A 20,468-nucleotide genomic window follows, 5' to 3' on the forward strand; every position below is an offset into this window, starting at 1 on the left:
GACAGTTTTTCTTTGATCCGCCTCTGTTCTAGAAGATGGGCGCCGCGTTCAGCCGCAAGATGGTGTCAGCAGTCGGCCAGGTAAGTCGGAGTGACTTTCTTTTTGTTGTTTGCTGAGCGCCAGTCGATCGAGGACGCTGCGCCATGCGGCTGGCTGCCATGTGCGAGAAGCGAGTTACCAAATTTGTAGGACGTGGAATCGCTTCAACTCCTCAGTAGAAACTTAGGCGAGACAGACAAATGTGCTCCAGTGGGTGACGAAGCGACGGGTAAGTATGGCGCGACGAGTGAAGCACACCAGGACTGCATATGTGTTATTGCGTGCTGTGTGATTCAGACGTACGAATGGCTTGGTCAAGAGTGGGACCGTACTTTTCACCCCATTTTTCATTACGGTGTCATTCCGATGCTTTTCGCAATCGGCCTGGCTCATACGGGTGACTTTACCTTGGATCCTCTGACGTTGTTTCAAAAAGTCGTCATAAACTGAACTTTTTGTGTTCCGCGGACTGGCTTCTCACCATGCAAACGCCGCGATCGAGAGCAGCGGAGCACCGAGGTGACACGCGGCTGCAGCTGATGAGCGACAGACCCACCACGAGCGCAGCGCGATGGGTTTGTTGCCGAGCTGGAAGCATTTGTCTACGTAGAATGGTCCACCTCGCGCCCGAGGTGGCCGACTGCGTAGTCGGCAAACTGAAGACTTGGGCGGTTTGTTTTCCGGGGGGCAGGCGGGCAGCGGGTAAAGGAGGTTGTTCCATTGCGCCCAACCGGTGAGACTGTCGTATCTGAGGAGGCAGCTGTACGGGTGCAAGATCTTTCCGGGGTGCCATTGGAGAGTGGGTCGGGGGTATTTCCGGTGCTTCGGTACGCTGCATTGGGAAAGCGAGCAAGGGTTTCCCCCGTCCAGGCGCTCGTGTTCATGAGCATTGTGTATGAAACGCTTTCGGATCTCTCCCAGGTTGGGCGAGACAGACTGTTGCTGGCATCTCGCGCGTCCCCCCGTTCTGCAGGAAGTAGAATCTTTCTTCCCACGTGTGTGGTAGCACGCCGTTTGTCCTCTTCGCCGGAAGCAAACTCGATCTTGGCATCCACGTAAGTGCTATGCTGAAATCTATGACAAATACATCGGACTTCGCAGTACCAGCGGTGTCACATACAAAGCCGGGGCAACGCAGCTGTGACGATGAGCGTCTGCTCGAACAAATGTGGTGTGCAGCGGCTCTCCCGCCAGTGAGCATACAAACAACCTCTAGTTTGGAGACTGTTGGCCTGCCCGCGGAAAGAAATCTACCAGTGTGTACAACGCCTCGCCGAAGCGGCATGCGGATCGCTTTCAGAAGAAATCACCTCCGCAACAATTTTACCAACTAGTCCCGCCAGAGCGACCAACACGATCGGCCATTATGACTGCGTGCGGTATAACGGTCGGCGCAGGCAGTTCTAACGTCGAAAACACTGATGGCTGATCGGCACGTTCTCTGTGAGTGGTGCCTGAGCGGCCCGGTCACCGGGATGTGCTCACCTGCTTGAAGAAGGGCTGGCAGGCGACCCTGCTTCCTCAGCAGCCGCTGAGACCCTATGCACTCGAGTCGGCAACGACCTGTCATCAGGGCTACTCGTCCCTTCTCTCAACGACGCAAGAGCAAATAGCGCGGACGCAATCTAGTGCGCCGCAGCTCGCACGGGCGAGCCAACCCCCCGGGAAGCCTCGCCACCGGGATCGCGGCATCACCCGGCGACACAACCGCCGCTGGGACGGCACCTTAGTGGCGGCTTTGGTCTGTTCATTGCCACGGTCTCGTCAAGTCGGTCCCGAAGGCACATGGCGGGCCCCGAAAACTAGCGGTTCAGTAGATTTGTACGGCTGAGCAGTTCAGCAAAGCGTACCATTGACTAAGGAGGCAGTCCCGAAGGCGACGCTAGCCGCTTGGGCGAGCCTGGCTTTGGTGCCCCTCATCTGCAGGGTTGTTCTTTTTTGTCCTTTGTTCGCTGCGTTAAGACCCGGCCCTGGAGAGGCGACTCTCTGGGAAACGTCAACAGCTGCATTGTGCGGATAGGGGCGTATTCGCGGGAAGCACGGAAAGCTGAGGCCAGCGGCAGTGCTCGGGGCTCACCCCCTCTTGTTGATTCCACTACACGCTTCTCAGTATATAACAGCAATGAAAAGTAGAGGAGCAGAAGTTCTTCACTGTGAGACCAGGGCCAGTCAATCCTGGGGCCCGCGACAGCCGGCATGGGGTCTAGGGTTAGCACACCGCACCATGCTGGTATGTTATGGTTCTCTTGTCAGAGACAAGCGTCGCAAGTGGTAGAAAATGGGAAAGAAGAGGTTGTAGAGCTTCCCAACCCAGAACGCGTCCATTCTGTTTAGCAGAGCATCCGGAAAGTTCCAGTAGAGACGGGGTGCCACAACGAGATCAAGATGCCTTACCAGCAGCAGGCAGGAAAGTACTGTCAGCGTCATCATTTGACAAGAGACTCCGGCCCAAAAGTCTGCGCGCAAAATCGGATCAGCATTCAAATCAAGCGAAAAGCCTCAGGGACCACGACATTCGGTACGACATGCATGGACTCGTCATAAGATCGCCGCACACGTCCAGGCCGCCGGACAAGCTGTCAGGGTGGTTCTCGGCTTGAGGACTTCAGTTGTTCGGGAATGTCTTTCTCATCTCGTAATGTCTGGCATTTGTAGAGTTCTTTTCGCCACCACCGGTGCACACAGGGGCAAGACCGACAGGTGACTTCCTAGCGTCTCCTCACACTGTGCCAGTTTTCTGAAACGGTCCGAAGTGAACACGGATTGCCTGGAGACCAGACGACAACATCTTGCAGTGGCTTCTGCTTATCGAGCATCAGGACCAAGACCACGACTGAATCTTCGCTTGTTTTGGCGCCATGATGGACCCCCTGCAACGACGGCCTTCGCTCTTTCAGGTTCTCCAGAACGGGCCCCTCAAGGTACGCTCATGAGCCACCTGGTACCAAAGTAAGTGCACTCTCCTCTATTGGTCTGGCATGTCTCGGAATGTCCAGTTTTTAGAGCTGAGAATATAGGTCGGAGGCGCGGTTGGCGCTGACCTCTTCTCAGGATAGCAATCAACGGTTGAGATTCCGCGGCTCTTCAGTCAACGCCCTGGGGTCGCCTATTGGCTCTCGCCGTTATATCAATAGTCACGGGTCGAATCAGATCAGTAGTATTTTCTCCTCTGAAGAAAAGCTGTGTGCGTTCAGCACCTCGCGCCGGCTACCAGAGTCTGACGAGGAACAAACTCCTTGCTCGCGACCAAAGCATTCCAACACACCAAGACTCCCAGACAAACCTCCCCGAATAGTCGTGACACCGATATGCAAAAGCGATTGCCGATGTCTTGACTGCTTATTTCCGCAGGTGTCGGTAGTAGGGAGCGGAAACTGGGGAAGCGTCATCGGCAAAATCGTCGCTCAAAACGTTAAGAAGTCCTACGTGTTCCATGATGAGGTCAGCTCTGACTCTGGCACGGCCGGCACTGGTGGCCACGCTACGTCCTCCGTGGTCCCGGCACAAGAACACATTCACTCGATAGCCTCTAGCACCTACAAAACTCGTTGCTCTGGTGGCGCGGAACAAAAGATAGTGAACCGCTGTCACAGTCTCAAGTGCAACATTGTCGGCCGTGTCAGACTGCCCTGGAGTTTTCCCGTTTTCTTACGCTTGACGCTTAGACCGAGCTGACTCCGCTTCTCGAGAATGTCTTCTTTATGAATGGCAGTAAAGTTGCTATAGGGGCAACGCTCACATTTTGGGCGACACTGGCTGTCTGAGTGCTATACACGAGAGACAACCCGCAGCCTGTGCGAGCTCCTGGCTCGGATCAGTCCGGGATCTCAGCCTAACTGCGGAAGGTCTTTTTCCCTAGGCCAATGGTCGGTGAAGTGGTTTGGTGCTCTTCCTACAGCTGGATGCGTTTTCTTGATGACCAGGCAGCGATGTGGCGTACCTGAACAAGACAGGCGGTTACCTCGGCAGCTGTGAAATCATTCGGACTTGTTTTGCTATCTGCAGCTTCGGATGTGGGTCTTTGAGGAAATGGTGGACGGTCGGAAGCTCACGGAGATCATAAATACAACACATGAGAACGTCAAATACCTTCCCGGCCACAAGCTACCGGAGAACCTCGTTGCGGTCCCTGACGTCGCAGACGCTTGCAAAGGCTCGGATTTGCTTATATTTATCATGCCGCACCAGTTTGTCATGGTAAGCACTGTCGACAGAGAAGCAGGCTAGAAAACCGGGCCAGTTCTCTATAGCCGGGGTAGCCCATCGGCAGTACCATCGTTAATCTAGAGAGTCACTTTGAGGACCTTTGGGGTTTGACGGGGCGGGGCTGCAGAATGAGCTGGTGGAGTAGCCGTTTGGCGACTCCGTCGAGAGATGGAGCCCAGCTCGAAAGCGTCCTCAAGCTAGCGTCCGCTTCAATGACTGATGCGCGAGAGGATGCAACTGCGGAGTGGCAATGTTAGTCAGGCGCTGTGTACGGGCGGTTCTAGCAATCCTGTGCTGGTACTCGGCCAGTGAGGAGCCTGACCGTGTGCAGTCTATGTGCATATTGACGGCCAGAGAACCTGTGAGCAACTCGCCAAGGCGAACGTCGTGCCCAAGCACGCGAGGGCTATTACACTGCTCAAGGGACTTCACGTTGAAGGTGGACGTCCTCAGCTGTTCTCGGACATCATCACTTCGAAGCTGGATATAGTCGACTGCTGCGTGCTCTCCGGTAAGCGCACAGTCCGCACCGTATAGTGGTCCGTACTGCAGCAGCTACAGCACTTTCGTGGCTCCCGGCGGTTGTTGAACCGGTTCCACCGGTCTTTTTTTTTCTTTTTACATCAAGGCGCCCTGACAGTTGGAGCGGGAGGCCGACTTCCGGGTGCCAGCTGAAGTGTTGCAAGGGCTGCAGCCAATCGTGCCTTCTTGGGGTCTGCTTCCGTAATTCTGAGTCGGCCCGTTGTGGAAGACTTTAGCGGCTCGACCACTTGAAGAAATGGGGTTCAGGCAAATTTGAGAGCGCTGTCGCATATGCAGACCGCAAGGCGCAGCGCCCACGTAGCGGGCGGACGGGGAGGGGCACGATCCTCCACCGGTGTTTTCGGCGGAAGTGGCATGACAACAAGTTCTCCCGGGCAACAGGGCCGAGCTGTCTTTTTTTCTGACCGCTGCACTGTCAGCGGCAAGACAGTTCGGAAAAAAGCTGCGGCTACTCCGAGAAATAAACCGCTAGAGCAATGGTGGCGAGGCGATTATCTGCTGCCTCGGGGTCACAGAAGAAGCCTGGCCTGAACGGGACCGCGCTGCGGCTCTGCGCCGCAGGCGGTCGGGGCAAGCTCTGCCGGCGCACACGCCCGCGCTCTCGTCCGTGGGCTTTTCGTCGCAGGTGCAAATGTCGCGAATGAAGTAGCACGCGGGGAATTTGCGGAAGCAACTATCGGCTACTCTTCGGAGGAGGCGGACGCCGCCGTCATCTGGCAGCAGCTGTTCGATACACCGTCCTTCAAAGTCAACGCTCTTCCAGACGTAGCTGGCGTTCAGGTGAGATGGACCCGGAGGTGACACTCCTACCCGCGCGGCCATGTTGACTGGGAGTTCCGAGTGCTTTCCCGGCAGCGCGTCGCGCTCGAGTTTGGAGGGGAGGATGCAGATCTCGTTGGGCTGTCCCGGTTCTCAGCGGCCCTACAGACACGGGACGCACATACGGTCATTCATCCCTCACTGGCTGCGGTGAGTAACGGGTGGTTGCAGCCTGTCGCACTGAGCATATGCTGAGGCCAGTCGATGAGAGTCCCGACCCGTTCGGTACCTGATCTCTGAAAGGCCCACGTGCATGAGGGCGCAGAACGTCGACGTCTAGAATGGCTCTGCATTTTTCTTTAGAAATTGAAATGCAGCGTCTCTGCACAGAAAGGCAGTCCCGGGTTCTTACTAGCCCGCACAGTCTAGCCGTGACTGTCAGGTCCGTAGTATTTGCTGTTGCGGAGCGGTGTGGCGCTGTCGAGCTTTGGGCTCCGTGCCGTAGCCGCTTTTTGTGGAAGAGAAACCAAGAGCGAAAGCTTCAACAGAACTGTATGGGCTGCGTACCGTTGCTCGGACGATCCAGGGCAGTACTTTCACCTCCAGTACCAAGTTGAACGGACTCCCTACGCACACAGCAGCGCAACTGAAAATCTCAGTTACACATTTCTCGGGCCACCCGGGCTATCGCTACTTGTCTCACTCAGGTGTGCGGTGCAGTGAAGAATGTTATTGCCATTGCTGCGGGTTTCTGCGATGGAATGGGTCTCGGCACGAACGCAAAGACTGCAATTATTCGGCTCGGAGTCGAGGAGATGAAGGGGTTTGCCATGATTTTCTTCGACAACATCATGGCAGTAAGTAGTACTATGCCTGAGCTGGCCAAACGCCGGGGACTGTCCAGAGGGGCTGTGTTTCCCCTCGGGTTCTCACTGCGTTCTGCAGAACGCTCTGCCTCACGCAAACACCTTTCGCAATCCCAGACACGTGCCTCAATTTGAGCTATCCGTTCCGCTGTAGCCTCTCCCCTGGAAAGGCTTCGGAGCCGCGTCGCGGTACGGGATGGGCACGCCTGAGAATGCGGTTAGTTTTGGAGCGCGGAACAAACGATCGAAACATTTGCCATCCTTAGAAAAGAATCGCTGCAAGCATCCACCTGTTACCTGATTGCAGGAGACTTTTTTTGACAGCGCCGGTTATGCCGATGTTATCACAACGGTGTTCGGTGGTCGGAACGCCAAGTGTGCAGCAGAGTTTGTGCGCCGGAAAGGGCAGTCAAGCTGGGACGAAATTGAAGCTGAGATGCTCAAGGGACAGAAGCTCCAGGTGGGCACGATGGCACTGCGAGCCGTTGCTGCACTGGTAAAGAATATAGTCAAGTGGCCGTTGCCTTTGTGCTCTGTCGGGCTGCGTCGTAAATGCTCCTACCTCCATTCGTTGACTGCGTTCTCCACGGTGAAGTACACTAGAAAATCAACGTGGCAGCTGGAGGACGTCCTGGTGATGCCACCGTTACGCCACAGAAAGATTCGCACTTTGTGCTGCCCTCGAGACCACGAGCAGGAACGTTCAGCCATTCTCGGGGTCGGCTGCAGGTAACTGCGAAGGATTTTTCAGAGAAAACGCCTGTTGACGTCTACTTACGATGTTAACTGTGAATCGCGTATAGGTTGTATGCGCCGCTACAGAACTGGCGAGCTACACCGCGGCATACCGCAAAAGAAACACTTCGGGTTCGCTGCGGCCCCTCACGTAGGGACAGAACTGCTTACTGTGATTTCCGGGCGGATAGCTGGGCTGTGGCTACAGTGGAGGCTCTTCAGCTGTCCGTGTCATGCTAGGCGACTATAAGTGGTACGACGGAGCGTAATTGTTCTGCTGGTGGTGGCTGCTTTCTCAGAGCATGCGCGGGCTCTTCTACTTCCTGTCGCGGGCTTGCAGGGAACACTAACAACCAGAGAAGTGTACGAGGTGATAAGCACGTACGAGGTCGAACACCTTTTCCCACTGTTTACAGTCACTTTTGACATTGCATTCAACGGCCGTGATCCCAGAGACCTCATTCGTGTTTTCGAGACTGCAGAAGTCCGCCCACACAAGACCTTGCAGGAGTGTAACCAGCTCGTTGTATCCGCTGTGGTGGCGACAGCCAAAGAGAAGGTATGTCTCCTAGAGCTGGTCACCGGCAGAATAACCGGTGAGCGTGTACGTCTATCGGCGCTCGACAGAAGCACCTGAGTTGTTGAAGCTAGGGGACATCCTGATAATGTACACTAAAGACGTACAGCTTGGGAGCAGGCATTGCGCAAGTCATCTGATGGAACCGAGCCACCGTGGCGAGTGGAAGGTTGGCCAGTTGTCAGTGACCCCGGCTCGGGTATGCTCGAATGTGTTTCAACTACACTTCTTTACAAGAACAACTGCGTGACGTACGAGAAAAGCCGCTATATTGTTGCGCAGTGTCCTCGCGGCTCCGGCTGAAACGAGTGACTACTGCTGAGCGAAACCACTCTTGATGTTATGTCGCTCGTACAGACGAGTATAATTCACATGAAGACAGCCCGGCAACGCATCGTAGTAGAGCAGCTGTCCACGTATTCAGACACTCTACAATAAAGAAAGTTCTTGCAGTAAATAGAGCAGCCGTCTTTTAAGTCCGAAGTGTTACAGTGCCGGCATGCGGCCTTGATTGCGATAGTTTTCTCCACATGCATGACTTGCCAGCCGCCTTCTTCCAAGGGAGATAGATGTCTGCCCCTCGGAAGCGGTCGTCCCAGGCAGGCCTAGTCACGGTCCTTGTACTGCTGGGGGGGTAGCTGCCCCTGGGGTGTTTCGGGCGTTTTTGCTTGGGGTAGGGAGTGCAGGAACAACTGGCTATGCTGATGCCCGTAGAGGCCCAGCGGAGAGGCTAGAGTGTCCCCATCCCACAGGCAGCTTCACACGCGCTACTATCGGCAACTTCCCTTCCACTGTCCCCTGGTTTTTCTTGACGTGTGCCTCTAGGACCTTAGTTCTCCCGTGCTGGTAGAGCTACACTTTTTCTCTCGTGTATAAGCTGTGTTGCGTGTTGTCCACGTTTTTCCAGGCGCAGGTCGAGATCGTTCCCGCGGACACTAGGGAAGCTGTCGATTGCTCGTGTGCGAGCATCCATGGAGATGCTGAGACCACCCTTCAGCAACAGCATTCGAAGTTGCAGCAACAAGTTCAGCACCTTCAGTTTCAGCAGCAACAGATCCAGCAGCAACTACACGCGATCCACTCGTATTCTTCGCCCGTTCATGGCCGGGGTCAGGAAGGCCATCCTCAGCAGTTTACTGTCCATCTATCCCACCTCACGCCTTCTCAGCGCATGCAAGTACAGAGACTGCAGCAACACCTGCAGCGTCGTCCCACGCACCACGAAATGGAAGCTACTCCTACGGCGATCGGCCACCCAAGCGTCGGCAGGAATTCTCTGTGAGACTCTTCTGCTACGTCATTTGTTCCTCGCGGCAGGCTGCTTGTTGGGGAAGGAAGAGGTCGCAATCGCGGGTCAACCCAGGTAGCCGTTGACAGGCACGGTGCTATGCCGAGAATCCTGTGGCGGCAGTTAGTCGGTCTGCCCTCCCATTGCGCTCTTTCCGGTCATGTGTGCCACCACGTACTCTGACAGCCTTCTCTCCGGTCGAAATAGGCACATCTCATATTGGCCGCCCGCGGTGCCACCAGCAGCCGACAGAACACCTCGGGAACCGCACCATGCACACAGCCTTCAAATTCTTTTCGGGAACGTAAAGGCAGCAGCTTCGGTCCGCCGCTGACTGATTACAACGGCTGAAAGGTAAGATGATTCACTTGGGCAAGCCGTCCACGGACCGTGGATCGGATCCACGGTTTTCCTCAAAGGCGTTTTGAGAGACTCAGGACCGAACGCGCCTTTTGTGCCTGGAAGTCAAATAAACCTGGGGATGGTGACCGTAAAGAAAATGAAACGGGTTCAGCCGCCGGCAAGGTGCTGCGGCACCCAGTTCGTGGCGATGCCATCTGTCTGGAGACGCCTACTCTTCTAGTTTTTCTGAACTGTACGTTGTTGCCGTCCAGCCCAAGAACACCAAGGAACAGCGTACCCGTTTCATTGAAGCCCGCGAGTACCCTCAGCGCACTTTCCGGGCTGCCAGAAGCTGCCGCGGGTTTCCACGTCATTTCATTTCTCCACAACCAAGAGTTCCGCCACTCTACCCGCGAAGCTCAGCCCCGGCAGGGCGCCTGCGTGTGAAGAACTCACGCATCGCGGCTATCGGGGTAGGTGAAAATATCCCATGAGCCGGGGCGCGGTCTCTCTGCCCGTAGACAGGCATCTTTCTTTCGATAACCGCCGGCGTGGGCGTTATACAAGCGCTGTGCTCCTCGTTTTCGTCTTGCGTGTGTAATGCTGAGTGGTCATCTGAACTACGCCCTCGAACGCTAAAAGCTACAAAATCTTGCCGCAGGAAAACCCCGCAGCGATAGTGCGCCTCGGAGCATGCGTGCGTCCGGAGACACGTCTCCCACTCGAAGGCATCGAGGCAGGCCCGGCAAAGCTCGAGAACACTCCCCTGCCACGCTCGCCTTGCGTCTGGCTGTGGCGCGGCATCCGTCTCGAAGAAATTTTGTTCAATACAGCCTTCCCCACGGCAGACTGCGTCACTCGCGTCAGGCCGCCAACTCTATCTCCAGTACTCACTTGCTGCCGCACCGGGGAGGCTAGATGCTACTGGCAACAACCGCCACTGGCCCGACCAAACGCAAACTTGCTCATTGGAGAAATCTACTGTAACGTCTCTCTACAAACAGAAAATTGGCACCCAGGTCCCGGTGCAGAATATGCTTTTCCCGAATGAGGCAAGCCCTTCCCCGGCCGAATGTGTCTGCACCAGGCACCTAACGGCGCACGAGCCCAGCTGGACGCTCTCGCCGCGACAGGAAACCCGGTCTTTGAGTCGGCGCGGAGCCTGATGTTCATTCGAACTGCTCCCCCCAATACTAACACCTACAAAATCTTCCGGACGTCACGGAAGGCCGGAGAGGCCGCCGCGTCGCGAGACGAGAACTTCGAGGGTGTTTCGCTGCCGCGTCTCCGGCCCCCGGCGATGCTCCGGAAACTCATGTCTTATCCCAGAACTCCGTGTCCCCAGCAAAATCAACTAGCTCTTCTTGCATATCCACTTATTGGATTCCGGCGCCCTTTGTGTATTACCTCTTTCCGTCTGGTGTCTTGATTTGCATTCGGCAACATGAAGCTTCCGGTAGGCCCCGCATTGTTTACTGCCTTTTTCTTTGGCGTCGCCACCCAGGTGCGTCCTCGGTGGGCCCTTGCAGGAATTCCGCCTGCTCCCTCTGCGAGGGTGCGTGCAGCGTTTCCTGTTCTAGAAGTAGCGGAGGGTTCTGGCTTCAGTTCCGAGGCCTTATCCCCCCTCCCCTTCTTTCAGAAACAGCCAGGACCACTGACAGGGGCCACCTCAACCAGCGGCCGGAGTGCAGTACCCGCCGGAGGCGAAGAACTGCCGTTGGACGTCGTTCCTGTAGAGGCATCGGGGTACGCCAGTTGCGCCATGGCAGAGGACAAGCCTACACTTTTTACTGCTGTTGCGGGCACCATTCCGATCACCTTCCACTGTGGTGTAGGCAGCACCGGAGTCTTGCTGCCGGCGAACCCTGAGGCTTGGGCATACACCGGCCACAGCTGTGACCAGCTGGTAAACGTTCGGGAGTTGCTGCCGGGGCTCGAGACAGACACGATTTTCTCTCCGGAGTACCAGCCTTTCTTTGACTTCGACAGCCTGGCAAGGCTAATGCCGGCGACCGAGGTTGCTGACAGAGTCCCTGGAGGCGGATCTGAACTGCAACCGGACAGGATGGAGCGTTCTTTCGTCCAGATCAACCTGAGGGAATCCGTCTTTCCCAGCAACGGACCGCGATACATGTGCTTCAAGTGCAAGAGGAATCCAAGTGCAGCTCCTTGTACGATTAGAGTGGAAATTCCTAGGGGTACCGGTCCTGCATCAAAGGTTGCCGTTGTCACTAACGGAGATCAGGGGTAACAGAATAATAATGGAGATCAGGGGCAACAGGATAATAATGGAGATCAGGGACAAAAAAGTAATGTTGATCGCGGACAACGTAATGGAAATCAGGGACCACAGAAAAATGGAGATCAAGGGCAGACCAGACTGCGACAGACACCGCAAGAGAGATCTCGACAGGAGCAGGCCTACCCAAGAAAGAGTGGCACATCTTCTATAGCTCCGGCCTTCCTAGCCACTTCGATCACGGTTGCCGTGCTCGGTCACCGTCACTTGTAATGGCCGGGCCGTGTGCGGTAGGCTTCCCATGGTCTGGAACCGCGTGGTGTTAGGCTCCCGTGCCTGGATGGGACTGGGGCTGTTGTCACCTTTGTTAGCTCGACTGAAATGTCTTCGCCGGTGTAATCTCACGGTGAACGGTTTGGTATGGACATTTTGTGCGTCGTTGTTGTTGTATGCGGTTTTAGTGCTCTGCTCTGAAGACGGGCTGGAGAGTTTGTCTAAGTAGTTCTGGGTTTTGAGTTTGCGACTGCGGACTTCCTTTGAATATTGTCCTCGTTATTTTTTAGTTTCCCATATCGAGGCATCCGGAGTTCCGTTTTTTCGGGCTTCTTGGTTTGAGCAGTTTTCCATAGCTGCCGTCCCGGGTCGCTCGGGTGGGGCCTTAAACCTCTTCAGGATTTTTGTTTCCTGTAACCTCTTCTGTGATACTAGTTTGGCCGGTCACGCGGTTGGAGTGATATCGCACACATGGTGCGCATAAGCAGAGCTTGTCGCGACACAGCTGCAAAGAGATTCAGATGTTAGTTCATGCACCTGTTCCAGACAAAGCGCTCAGTGCCTGTTCACAGTGAACTGTCTCCGTCAACGGCGAAGCAGTTTGCTGTTTCTGTTAATTTTTGGTATGCAGTTAAGACGCTCTTCAGGCAGTCCTGGTAGAGGTTGATGTCGCCCGGGTGTGATTGTCTGAAGTGTTAAACTTTCTCGGTTACGGAGTAGCAGCTGCCATACCAGGACCCACACTCAGACATGTGCTTTACCACCCACCCAGTGTGAAGGCGCTTTTCGATGCTTTGTTCGATCCACAATGGCACCGCTGGTTCGGACACAGCCCAGCTGTCCGGCAGCTTCTAGCACCTCTCTTCGTTTGGCACGCCACCGAGAAGTGTACGTCCACTGTTATTTCCATGGACTTCAAGCACGCAAAAATGTACAGAAGCAGTTGCTGCGGACGCCAGACGGACCATACCAGTGATGCACAATGAGCCACGAATGTGACAAGGGAGCCGCGATTCGAAAAAAAGCGTGTAAACCAGCCAGTTGACTGCGCTGCGTCCACCCGTGTCCAGCGTGCGTGCTGCGCCGGCTACCCATTGTTGTCACCTTCGTTTCCCCTCCTCGTTCCCAACCATGACGGGTGTTTCGTGGCTCCATGAAGCACGCTGGTAAACTCAGGAGTAATCGTACATTCACTTGGACGAACACGTGGCATTCCTCCCTGACGCGCCGCTGTTGTCCGCCGCCTTTGCTTTCTCAATCTCCATGTACCTCTCTTCGAACTCGCGAGCAATCCGCCGCTCATCTTCGCGGTACCGCTCGCGATCAACAATCGACTGAAGCCGTCCGATCTGAAAGGGAGATAGAGCCGGCACCACAGAGTTTACCTAGGATTTTACGACTTTGCCTGGAATCACTGCCAAGAATGTTACGAAAGAGACCACCACACCGAATTCTGTTGCTTGGTGTCACACTCCCGTTGGTCTAGTACTGAACACAAGGGAGTCGCAACTGAGGAAGGAGCTTGTACTCCCGCATAGAAAAGACTGCACTAAGTTCGAGCCCATGGGGCTTCCTTGTGCATGTCAAGGACAGGAGAGAGGAGGGAAGCAACAGAAAAAACAGACAGCACTATCGGGTCTTCATGTCACATCCTCTCCCTTCACGGAGTAGCACAGGGCTCCCGCTTTCCTCCACCACCCGAAAAAAAAAAGCACACCGGCGTTCATATCTCGTACGCAAGGACCCGCAGGGATCTGACAAAAACACAGCCGCGTGCTCGAAAGCTGGCGTCCTCAGATTATCAACTCGCATGCTGAGAACATGGCGCCGTGAGCCGGGCGCTCTGAACGCTTCTACTAGCCCTGTGGGTTTTAGATACTCCGCTTAGAATGTCTTTTATTCACCGCGAGCTACGATGTAGCTAAGAAGCGCAACGCCACACCCCCGCAGGATAATCTGCGTCAGAAAGAGGAGACGTCTGACAGTCCGACCCATGTTTCTACGGGGACTACACGGAAGCAGTGTAGGCCGGACTGAAAGAATGTGGGCTCGAAACAGCTGCACTTATTGGCTACCAAAAGGGCTGCTGTCGTCTGTGAAAAGACGTCAGGGCACACACACGCCCTTCCACTGCTATCGACTCCGGTGACTCACGTGCCTCATCCGCAGACCCGTACAAAAGGAAGCCATGTGACAGGACATACCCTTTTTTTTGCGCCCGCCAGCAACGGAGGAAGGCCAAGCACGTTGCATTCCTCAGAGGGCTTGTGAGGCCGAATCTCGTCAGTCTCGAAAACCTTGACGAGATCCTTTGGATCGCGGCCTCTGAAAGCGATGTCATAGGTCACCGCGAAAAGCGGAAAAAGATGTTCCACCTGGTGGGACGTTATCACCTCGTACACCTCTCGCGCTGTAAGGGTGCCCTGAAGGAGTGGCAGACAAAACTGCTGGTTCTGCGCTTACTACAAGGTTGACATCGGATCTGTTTCCAACTAAGTGCACCAAAGGATGATCAGCCTAACCAGTCAGACGCGAGCCAAAATAGCACACATGAAAGCAATTGAAAGCAGGTAGAAATTACAGGGCGCCCTCCCTCTCTCAAGATGGTGCTCTCAGGCGCACAGTCCTTTGATGACCTGCAACGGGACGGCAGGAAGAGAACATACAGTACGAAGGGAAAGGGCACCTTAGTCCCTGTTTCTCTGAGGCTCACCTGGAGCTTCTGCCCGTGGAGCATCTCGGCTTCAATCATATCCCAACTTTTTGTACCTTTCGCGCGTACGAACTCCGCCGCACACCGCGCGTTTCTGCCACCAAAAACTGTCGTTATTACATCGGCGTAGCCAGCGCTGTCAAAGAAAGTTTCCTGCAGAGAAGACCCGGGCCTGGACAGAGAACCTCGGATGAGCCGACACCAGCGAATACCGACGATGGATCTGTGCCTAACACCGTCCTGTCTGCCTACACGTTCTTCTGTGCAACAATCAGGCACCTACAGAAACTGGTATCCTGCTCCTGGATGGAACTGCCTGCTGAGCGGTATAACTAAGGAAGGACCATAGCACAATACTCTGCACGTGTTCATCGAAACCGAGACGGGAACAAAAGTGCCTCTTACCGCAAGTACGTTGTCGAAGAAAAGCATAGCGAACTGTTTCATCTCTTCCACGCCCAGACGAATGATGGCGCTCTTCGAGTTCGTGCCCAGTCCCAAGCCATCGCAAAAACCGGCTGCGAGGGCTATAACATTTTTTACTGCTCCACAGACCTGCAGCGCGCACCCGTCCAATTGAATATGGACACGCACTCACTATGAATGCACGCTATATGTGAGTGCAATACCGTATTCGCGTCCGTGAATAAGTCGAAGCAACCATAGCCCACGAGTGTATACAGAATGCATGCACCGACACGCAAGGATTCGCACGGAGAGAGGCTTGTGTGTGTTTAGAGAACTCCGACGTGCTGTATTACCCGCCCCTGACTACACGAGCGATGCCCTGGATTCCCAACTTGTGCGCGCACCCGTGCGAAACCACGAGAAATACACTGAAAGAAACCCCAAAAGTCTATGCGCGGGCAGGGAAGCGAACATTTCTCGAGCGGTCCACGACCAGGTGCTCATTCCGTTCAGCCCTAGCCCCAAACTTTCATACCACAGTCCCAGCCGTCTAGCTACTGCAGCGAGGCTAGTCGCGTGTTCCTTACCTGCACTCCCGCTATGTCCGGAAGAGTGTTGACTTTGAAATATGGAGTGTCAAAGAGTTGCTGCCACACTAAAGCGGTATCAGTTTCGTCTGGAGAATGGCCAATCGTCGCCTCCGCGAACTCTTCTCGAGCAACATCGTTCGCTACATTCGCACCTGCACCCGGAGTCACACAGGAAAAGTGCCCGTCACACGCATGCGGGCACTATCTTGCGAAGAGCAAAACACCAAATGTGGAGCAAGCGTACAGAAGACGCCACGCGCACACAGATATGCTGGCACGTGCGCGTCCCGGTTACGACATCCGCAGGGCAGTCGGTGCTAGACCTCTCACTGCAATCAAGCACCCCCGAGACCCACTAAGAAAAACGAAAACGCTGCAGCACACCTATGTGTAAGCCCAGAGAAAAAACAGGTATCGACCTCAATGCATGCTTCGAGCGCGACTCGCAGACTGCTGAGCATACGAACAGAAGAAAAGCCAACTGTCCCGCGCACTACGGTGTGCAGGGGCCAGCTTGATCGGCGCTGCCGCTTACAAACAAACTTGAATCTGCTTGTGAAAGTCTACAGATACATTGTAGAGAAAAAAGCATCGCAGCAGTATAAAGCGCGGCGTAGACAGAAGGAAGGTCAATTCGCTGGCCTCCGATTGTATCTTTCTGACTTATGCGATGCGACGAGAAACAGGAGACTCTTGACATCGGGACAACAATTATCCTCTCCACACAAAATTCCGGCACGGTCACAGCTTACCTGAGAGAGCCGCGCACTCAACAATTCCCAGCTTTGCCCGGATCGTCTCCGAGAAAAGTTGAGGGCGTCCCTCTTCGACGTGCAAACCCTTCAAAAGCGAAATGGCGCGTGCATGCGGCGGGACTACCTGGGCCTGCGCCAGTTTGTCGCATGCCGACTGAGACGGAAACAAAAATCCTTAACAACGTCCCTAGGAAATTCGAGTGCCTATGTGTGTTCGCACGGGAAGAGAGGATTCCCGGCCCCTTCGGTGGCAGCTCTATCCATGATGAAACTGAGTCAGTCTGAGCCTGGTGCACTTACATTGTACGCGACTTACGACAGGTAGTGTTTCATACGCTTGCTGCCTATTACCCCCACGAACGGTACAAGAAGCAACCGAGACAGCATTGAAGAATTTCCCGTGTGGAGTGCTGTAAGGATGTGTGGCTACAAATGTGGCGACGTCAAATATCTTCTGGCGAACAGGAAACAGGCATGTGTCACTGGCGCCCTCGTCCAAAAGGCTCATGCACAGCTAGTGGAGTGCCCTCTGTAGGATGCCTCGATCCGGGTGGTGGCGCCGACTCAATCTCCTCCCTGCCGGGACTAGGTACGTGTGCACAGTGAATTCTAACTTCAGCTGGCGAGAATAGTGAGTCCTTGAAGGCTGTCACGAGAACGGCATACCGGAGACATGCCAGCAGTCAGGACATGCATAGTTTTCACTAGCACCCTTTAGGCTGCCCTCTGGCGCTGCCGGATCCTGGCAACAATAGCGGGGCTAGACGTCACTAACGGACAAGTGCGCGCGGAACGCTGATTCGCTGGACCGCACAAATACTGAACTCAAGCCTGTCCACGTACACGTATCTACCATACACAGGAAACCTGATGAGAAAGAGTTCGCTAGAAGCGGAACAGGGTCGCCAGTCTGATTCTCCCACACTCCACTCACCGCTACGAACTGATGGGGCATGACGAAGACAAGAAGGTCCGCCCCCCTGCAAGCCTCGATGATGTCGGGGACGGCTCGGAGATTTTCAGGCAGTTTGTGACCAGGAAGATACTTCGTGTTTTCGTGCGTGCTGTTAATCAACTCAGTTAGCTTCTTTCCGTTGATCATCTCCTCGAAAACCCACATACGGACCTGCAACAAATCAGAGTAAACACCCGGCGACTGCAGGTTGAAACGTCATATCTTTTTGAAAGACAGTCGGCAACTGCGGCTTACTGGTGTTGACTACCCGCGCGACAGTTCATATGCCTAGTCTCATCTCCCCACTGTGTGTGGTCTACTGGCAAGGGGAGTCACGTACCCTCCTCCGGCAACAAGCATTACAGTCCTCGTGGACGCAAGCTGCCAATCTTCTCAGTTCAAGGGACACTCCTGGAGTGACGGTATAAAACTGTGAAACGCCTGGCATCATACCCACACCCCCTTTGTTCCTGCCTGGTTAGTTAGCCTCCTGAGAGGACAGCTTCTTTGTATGGGCGGTGATTTGGTACAAATTCAAACATCGAACCAGCTAAGAGACACGCAGGGCCGCATCAGACGCTGGCGGTATACCCCCGGTGGCGCTCCCATCATGTTTTCCTCTACTCGTGACCTACGTGTCTCTCGAAGAACGTCCGAGGTACTCGGTTTGCCGTGCATGGACGGACAGACATGAGCAAATCTTCGAAGGTGCTTGTCTACGCTCTCGTGCCCCTTGGTGGATGAGTCTCGAAACTCGGCGCCCGCTCATAAACAGCCGCTACGCGTATGCTGGCGTGGTGCTCAATATAAAGCAACCAAATTTTGCTCGGAACTCTACGCCAATGTGCGCCGTACAACCCGCCGTGGCAGATTCGCGCAATCTCCTCCAGCCGACCCCCGTGCGCGACACGAGACAGTCGACAACTTCGCCCACGCACACCCAGTGTGTAGACCGTTGTTTTTCGCAGATCTATGCCGACATGCAACTGTATACATACTTACACAGAAGGGTGAAGTTGGTTTAAGGGTGACCAAGGAAATAGTGCCTCCTGACTTACGCCCTGTGGCCGAGTTCGCCTTGGTTGCTAACTTACGTCATTGTGGAAAACGTACGATCTCTGTGCATTTTTCGCCACAATCTTCCCGATCACACTCCCCCAATTCCCACTTCCGACGACTGCAACCTGAAAAAAGACCACTTCAGCTACAGAAGAAAGGTGAGAAAACTAACCCTCGACGCATATTCCGTTAGTCACAGGGAGTAGTAATTTTTACAATGAGCCTTCCGTTGTAAGACACAACAGCGAACTCGCAAAAGCATTAGTGACCAGCCCTACTAATAAACACACGGCTGATGCCACTGGTAGCTGAAGAGGCAGACTCATGTCGTGTCACTCGGCCGCTGAAGCAAGGAAATGTAGTCACAAATCCGGACAAAAGCGTCTGGACGTGCTTTTTCCGAATGAAAGATGCAAACCAGAGTCACACTAAACAGGTAACAACGTCTCCACCAGACCCATACAATTACTGCAAGACCAGAGTACATCCGTTCCCAAGGCAACAACGCTTGCCGAGGACTGTGGAAATCACTGTACACGAAAGAAGTTGTTCCGACAGACACCACAGGACACTTCAACACAAGGGGTATTCCACATCTCCAGTCGGAAGATAGAGTCAAATGTGAATAATTCGTAGTTTTACCGATACCACCCCAGGGGAAAACTTACTTTCAAGGGTCCCTTCTGAAGGACCTGGAAGAGCGACGTACGGGGTTGCAGAGGACGGAGAAACGACTCCATCTCGCGCGAATTTGCCTTGTCTGTGCTGCGACTGTATACAGAACCGGAAAACCGGGACTGAGGACAGCTGCTCAAGTCGGACCGTCTCGCAGCTCCTGCTGCCGTCCCTGAAAAGGGTGTAGGTGACAGCAGATGCGGTGAGACGATAGCGGAGCTATGCGTCGCGATCGCAGCAGCCTCAGCCAAGCGGAAGGGGACGACAAAGACGGAGCAGGGAGAAAGACAGGAGAAAGGAGACGGCAACACCAGTAGGAAGAGCACAAGCGAGAAAACTCGAGAGAAGAGGAGAGGTAGGAACGGAGAGGAACTGGAAAGAGGAAGAACTGATGAGCTGTACGACAAAAGGCTCAACTTCTCGGTCGAGGTGCCTCGTAAACGTGAAGGATCCGTTGCAGATGGTGCTGCGGTTGCTCCGGGATCGCCGCATGAGCGGCACATTACAGGAACATGCGGAAGATCTTTGTTACCTGTAGAGCCACAATGATCCCGGTTTTCCACTTGGGGAAAGCGAGAGAAACCAAATGAAGAGGCGGCCGTCGAACCGGTACCCGCGAAACGACAACTTGCGTAGGTCCGCAGTCTTGCAGTGAGTTCTGAACGCCGAAGCCCAAGACCACCACCAGGTAGGAATGTCATGCGAGAGGAAGGCCAACTGCAATAGGCAGGAAGCTCGGTGTGTGTCTGGAGCACAGAAGAGACCATGTGCAAGCCTTTTGGAAAAGCTGCTAAGTCGCCGAAGGTTTCACACACCACCTTGTCGCACCTTTCCCCGGAGCCAGCATGAAAGCCGTACGGTTCCCGTGGGGCGCTCTTTGACCGGACGGACGGTTCCCTTTGCCCGGTAACCGCCCTAACTCTCCTGTCACCATAGGAGTTACCGCATTCCCGGCTTCTCTCGATATTGACGCCCTCAGCGGCCGTCAGAGTAACACGGGGACACGCCGAAGGAAAAAAAATGCGTTTATCTCCTCGCTTATTTTTATGTGAACGGCTAGCTATGGAAAACACATCTCCATAGCAAAAATCTCCGGAAATGAGGGACGGAGGAAAAGAAGCCCAAGCAGGAAAAGGAGATCCGGTCACGGTTAGTGGCGGTGCATCGAACGCCCGGGACGGACAGGAAATCAGACGGTTCCAGAACAGCGGGTTGTCCGAACCTGCTCTAGACTGAGACGCATTCTTAGCGGAGCCCAAAAGAGAAGCGAAGTCTAGCTCTTGGTGTTCAGCCAGATCCTTCCGGACACACCGTCTCCTTTGCTGAGAAAGTGATTTCGGGGCAAGCGACGTCCGCATCTTCGCGACGGTGTGCGACACGTGCTCGCAAGCGCTGGCGGTTAGCGGCGCCTACACACCCGGCTGCCGAGGATCACAGCCTAGTTCC

At 54.7% G+C, this 20,468-nt stretch overlaps 2 protein-coding genes across 2 annotated transcripts; one reads left to right on the plus strand and one right to left on the minus strand.

Moving 5' to 3' along the window:
• On the plus strand, positions 1-12,344 carry CSUI_006919 (nad-dependent glycerol-3-phosphate dehydrogenase). The gene is made up of 11 exons (XM_068067069.1): positions 1-80; positions 337-2,960; positions 3,391-3,480; positions 4,045-4,236; positions 4,600-4,756; positions 5,414-5,568; positions 6,255-6,404; positions 6,721-6,873; positions 7,489-7,707; positions 8,633-9,367; positions 9,628-12,344. Exons 2-10 carry the CDS (start codon positions 2,898-2,900, stop codon positions 9,005-9,007), a joined length of 1,554 nt encoding a protein of 517 aa, XP_067920954.1. The 5' UTR covers positions 1-80; positions 337-2,897; the 3' UTR covers positions 9,008-9,367; positions 9,628-12,344.
• A 466-nt stretch (positions 12,345-12,810) lies between these two features.
• CSUI_006920 (nad-dependent glycerol-3-phosphate dehydrogenase) lies at positions 12,811-20,468 on the minus strand. The gene is made up of 9 exons (XM_068067070.1): positions 19,016-20,468; positions 18,383-18,472; positions 17,268-17,459; positions 16,331-16,487; positions 15,576-15,730; positions 14,986-15,135; positions 14,581-14,733; positions 14,072-14,290; positions 12,811-13,216 (listed from the first exon to the last, which is right to left on the minus strand). The coding sequence occupies exons 1-9, from the start codon at positions 20,378-20,380 to the stop codon at positions 13,058-13,060; spliced, it is 2,640 nt and encodes an 879-aa protein (XP_067920955.1). The 5' UTR covers positions 20,381-20,468; the 3' UTR covers positions 12,811-13,057.

The sequence above is a fragment of the Cystoisospora suis genome (genome assembly GCF_002600585.1).
Source record: "Cystoisospora suis strain Wien I chromosome Unknown contig_3564, whole genome shotgun sequence".
In the NCBI taxonomy this organism is placed as follows: domain Eukaryota; phylum Apicomplexa; class Conoidasida; order Eucoccidiorida; family Sarcocystidae; genus Cystoisospora; species Cystoisospora suis.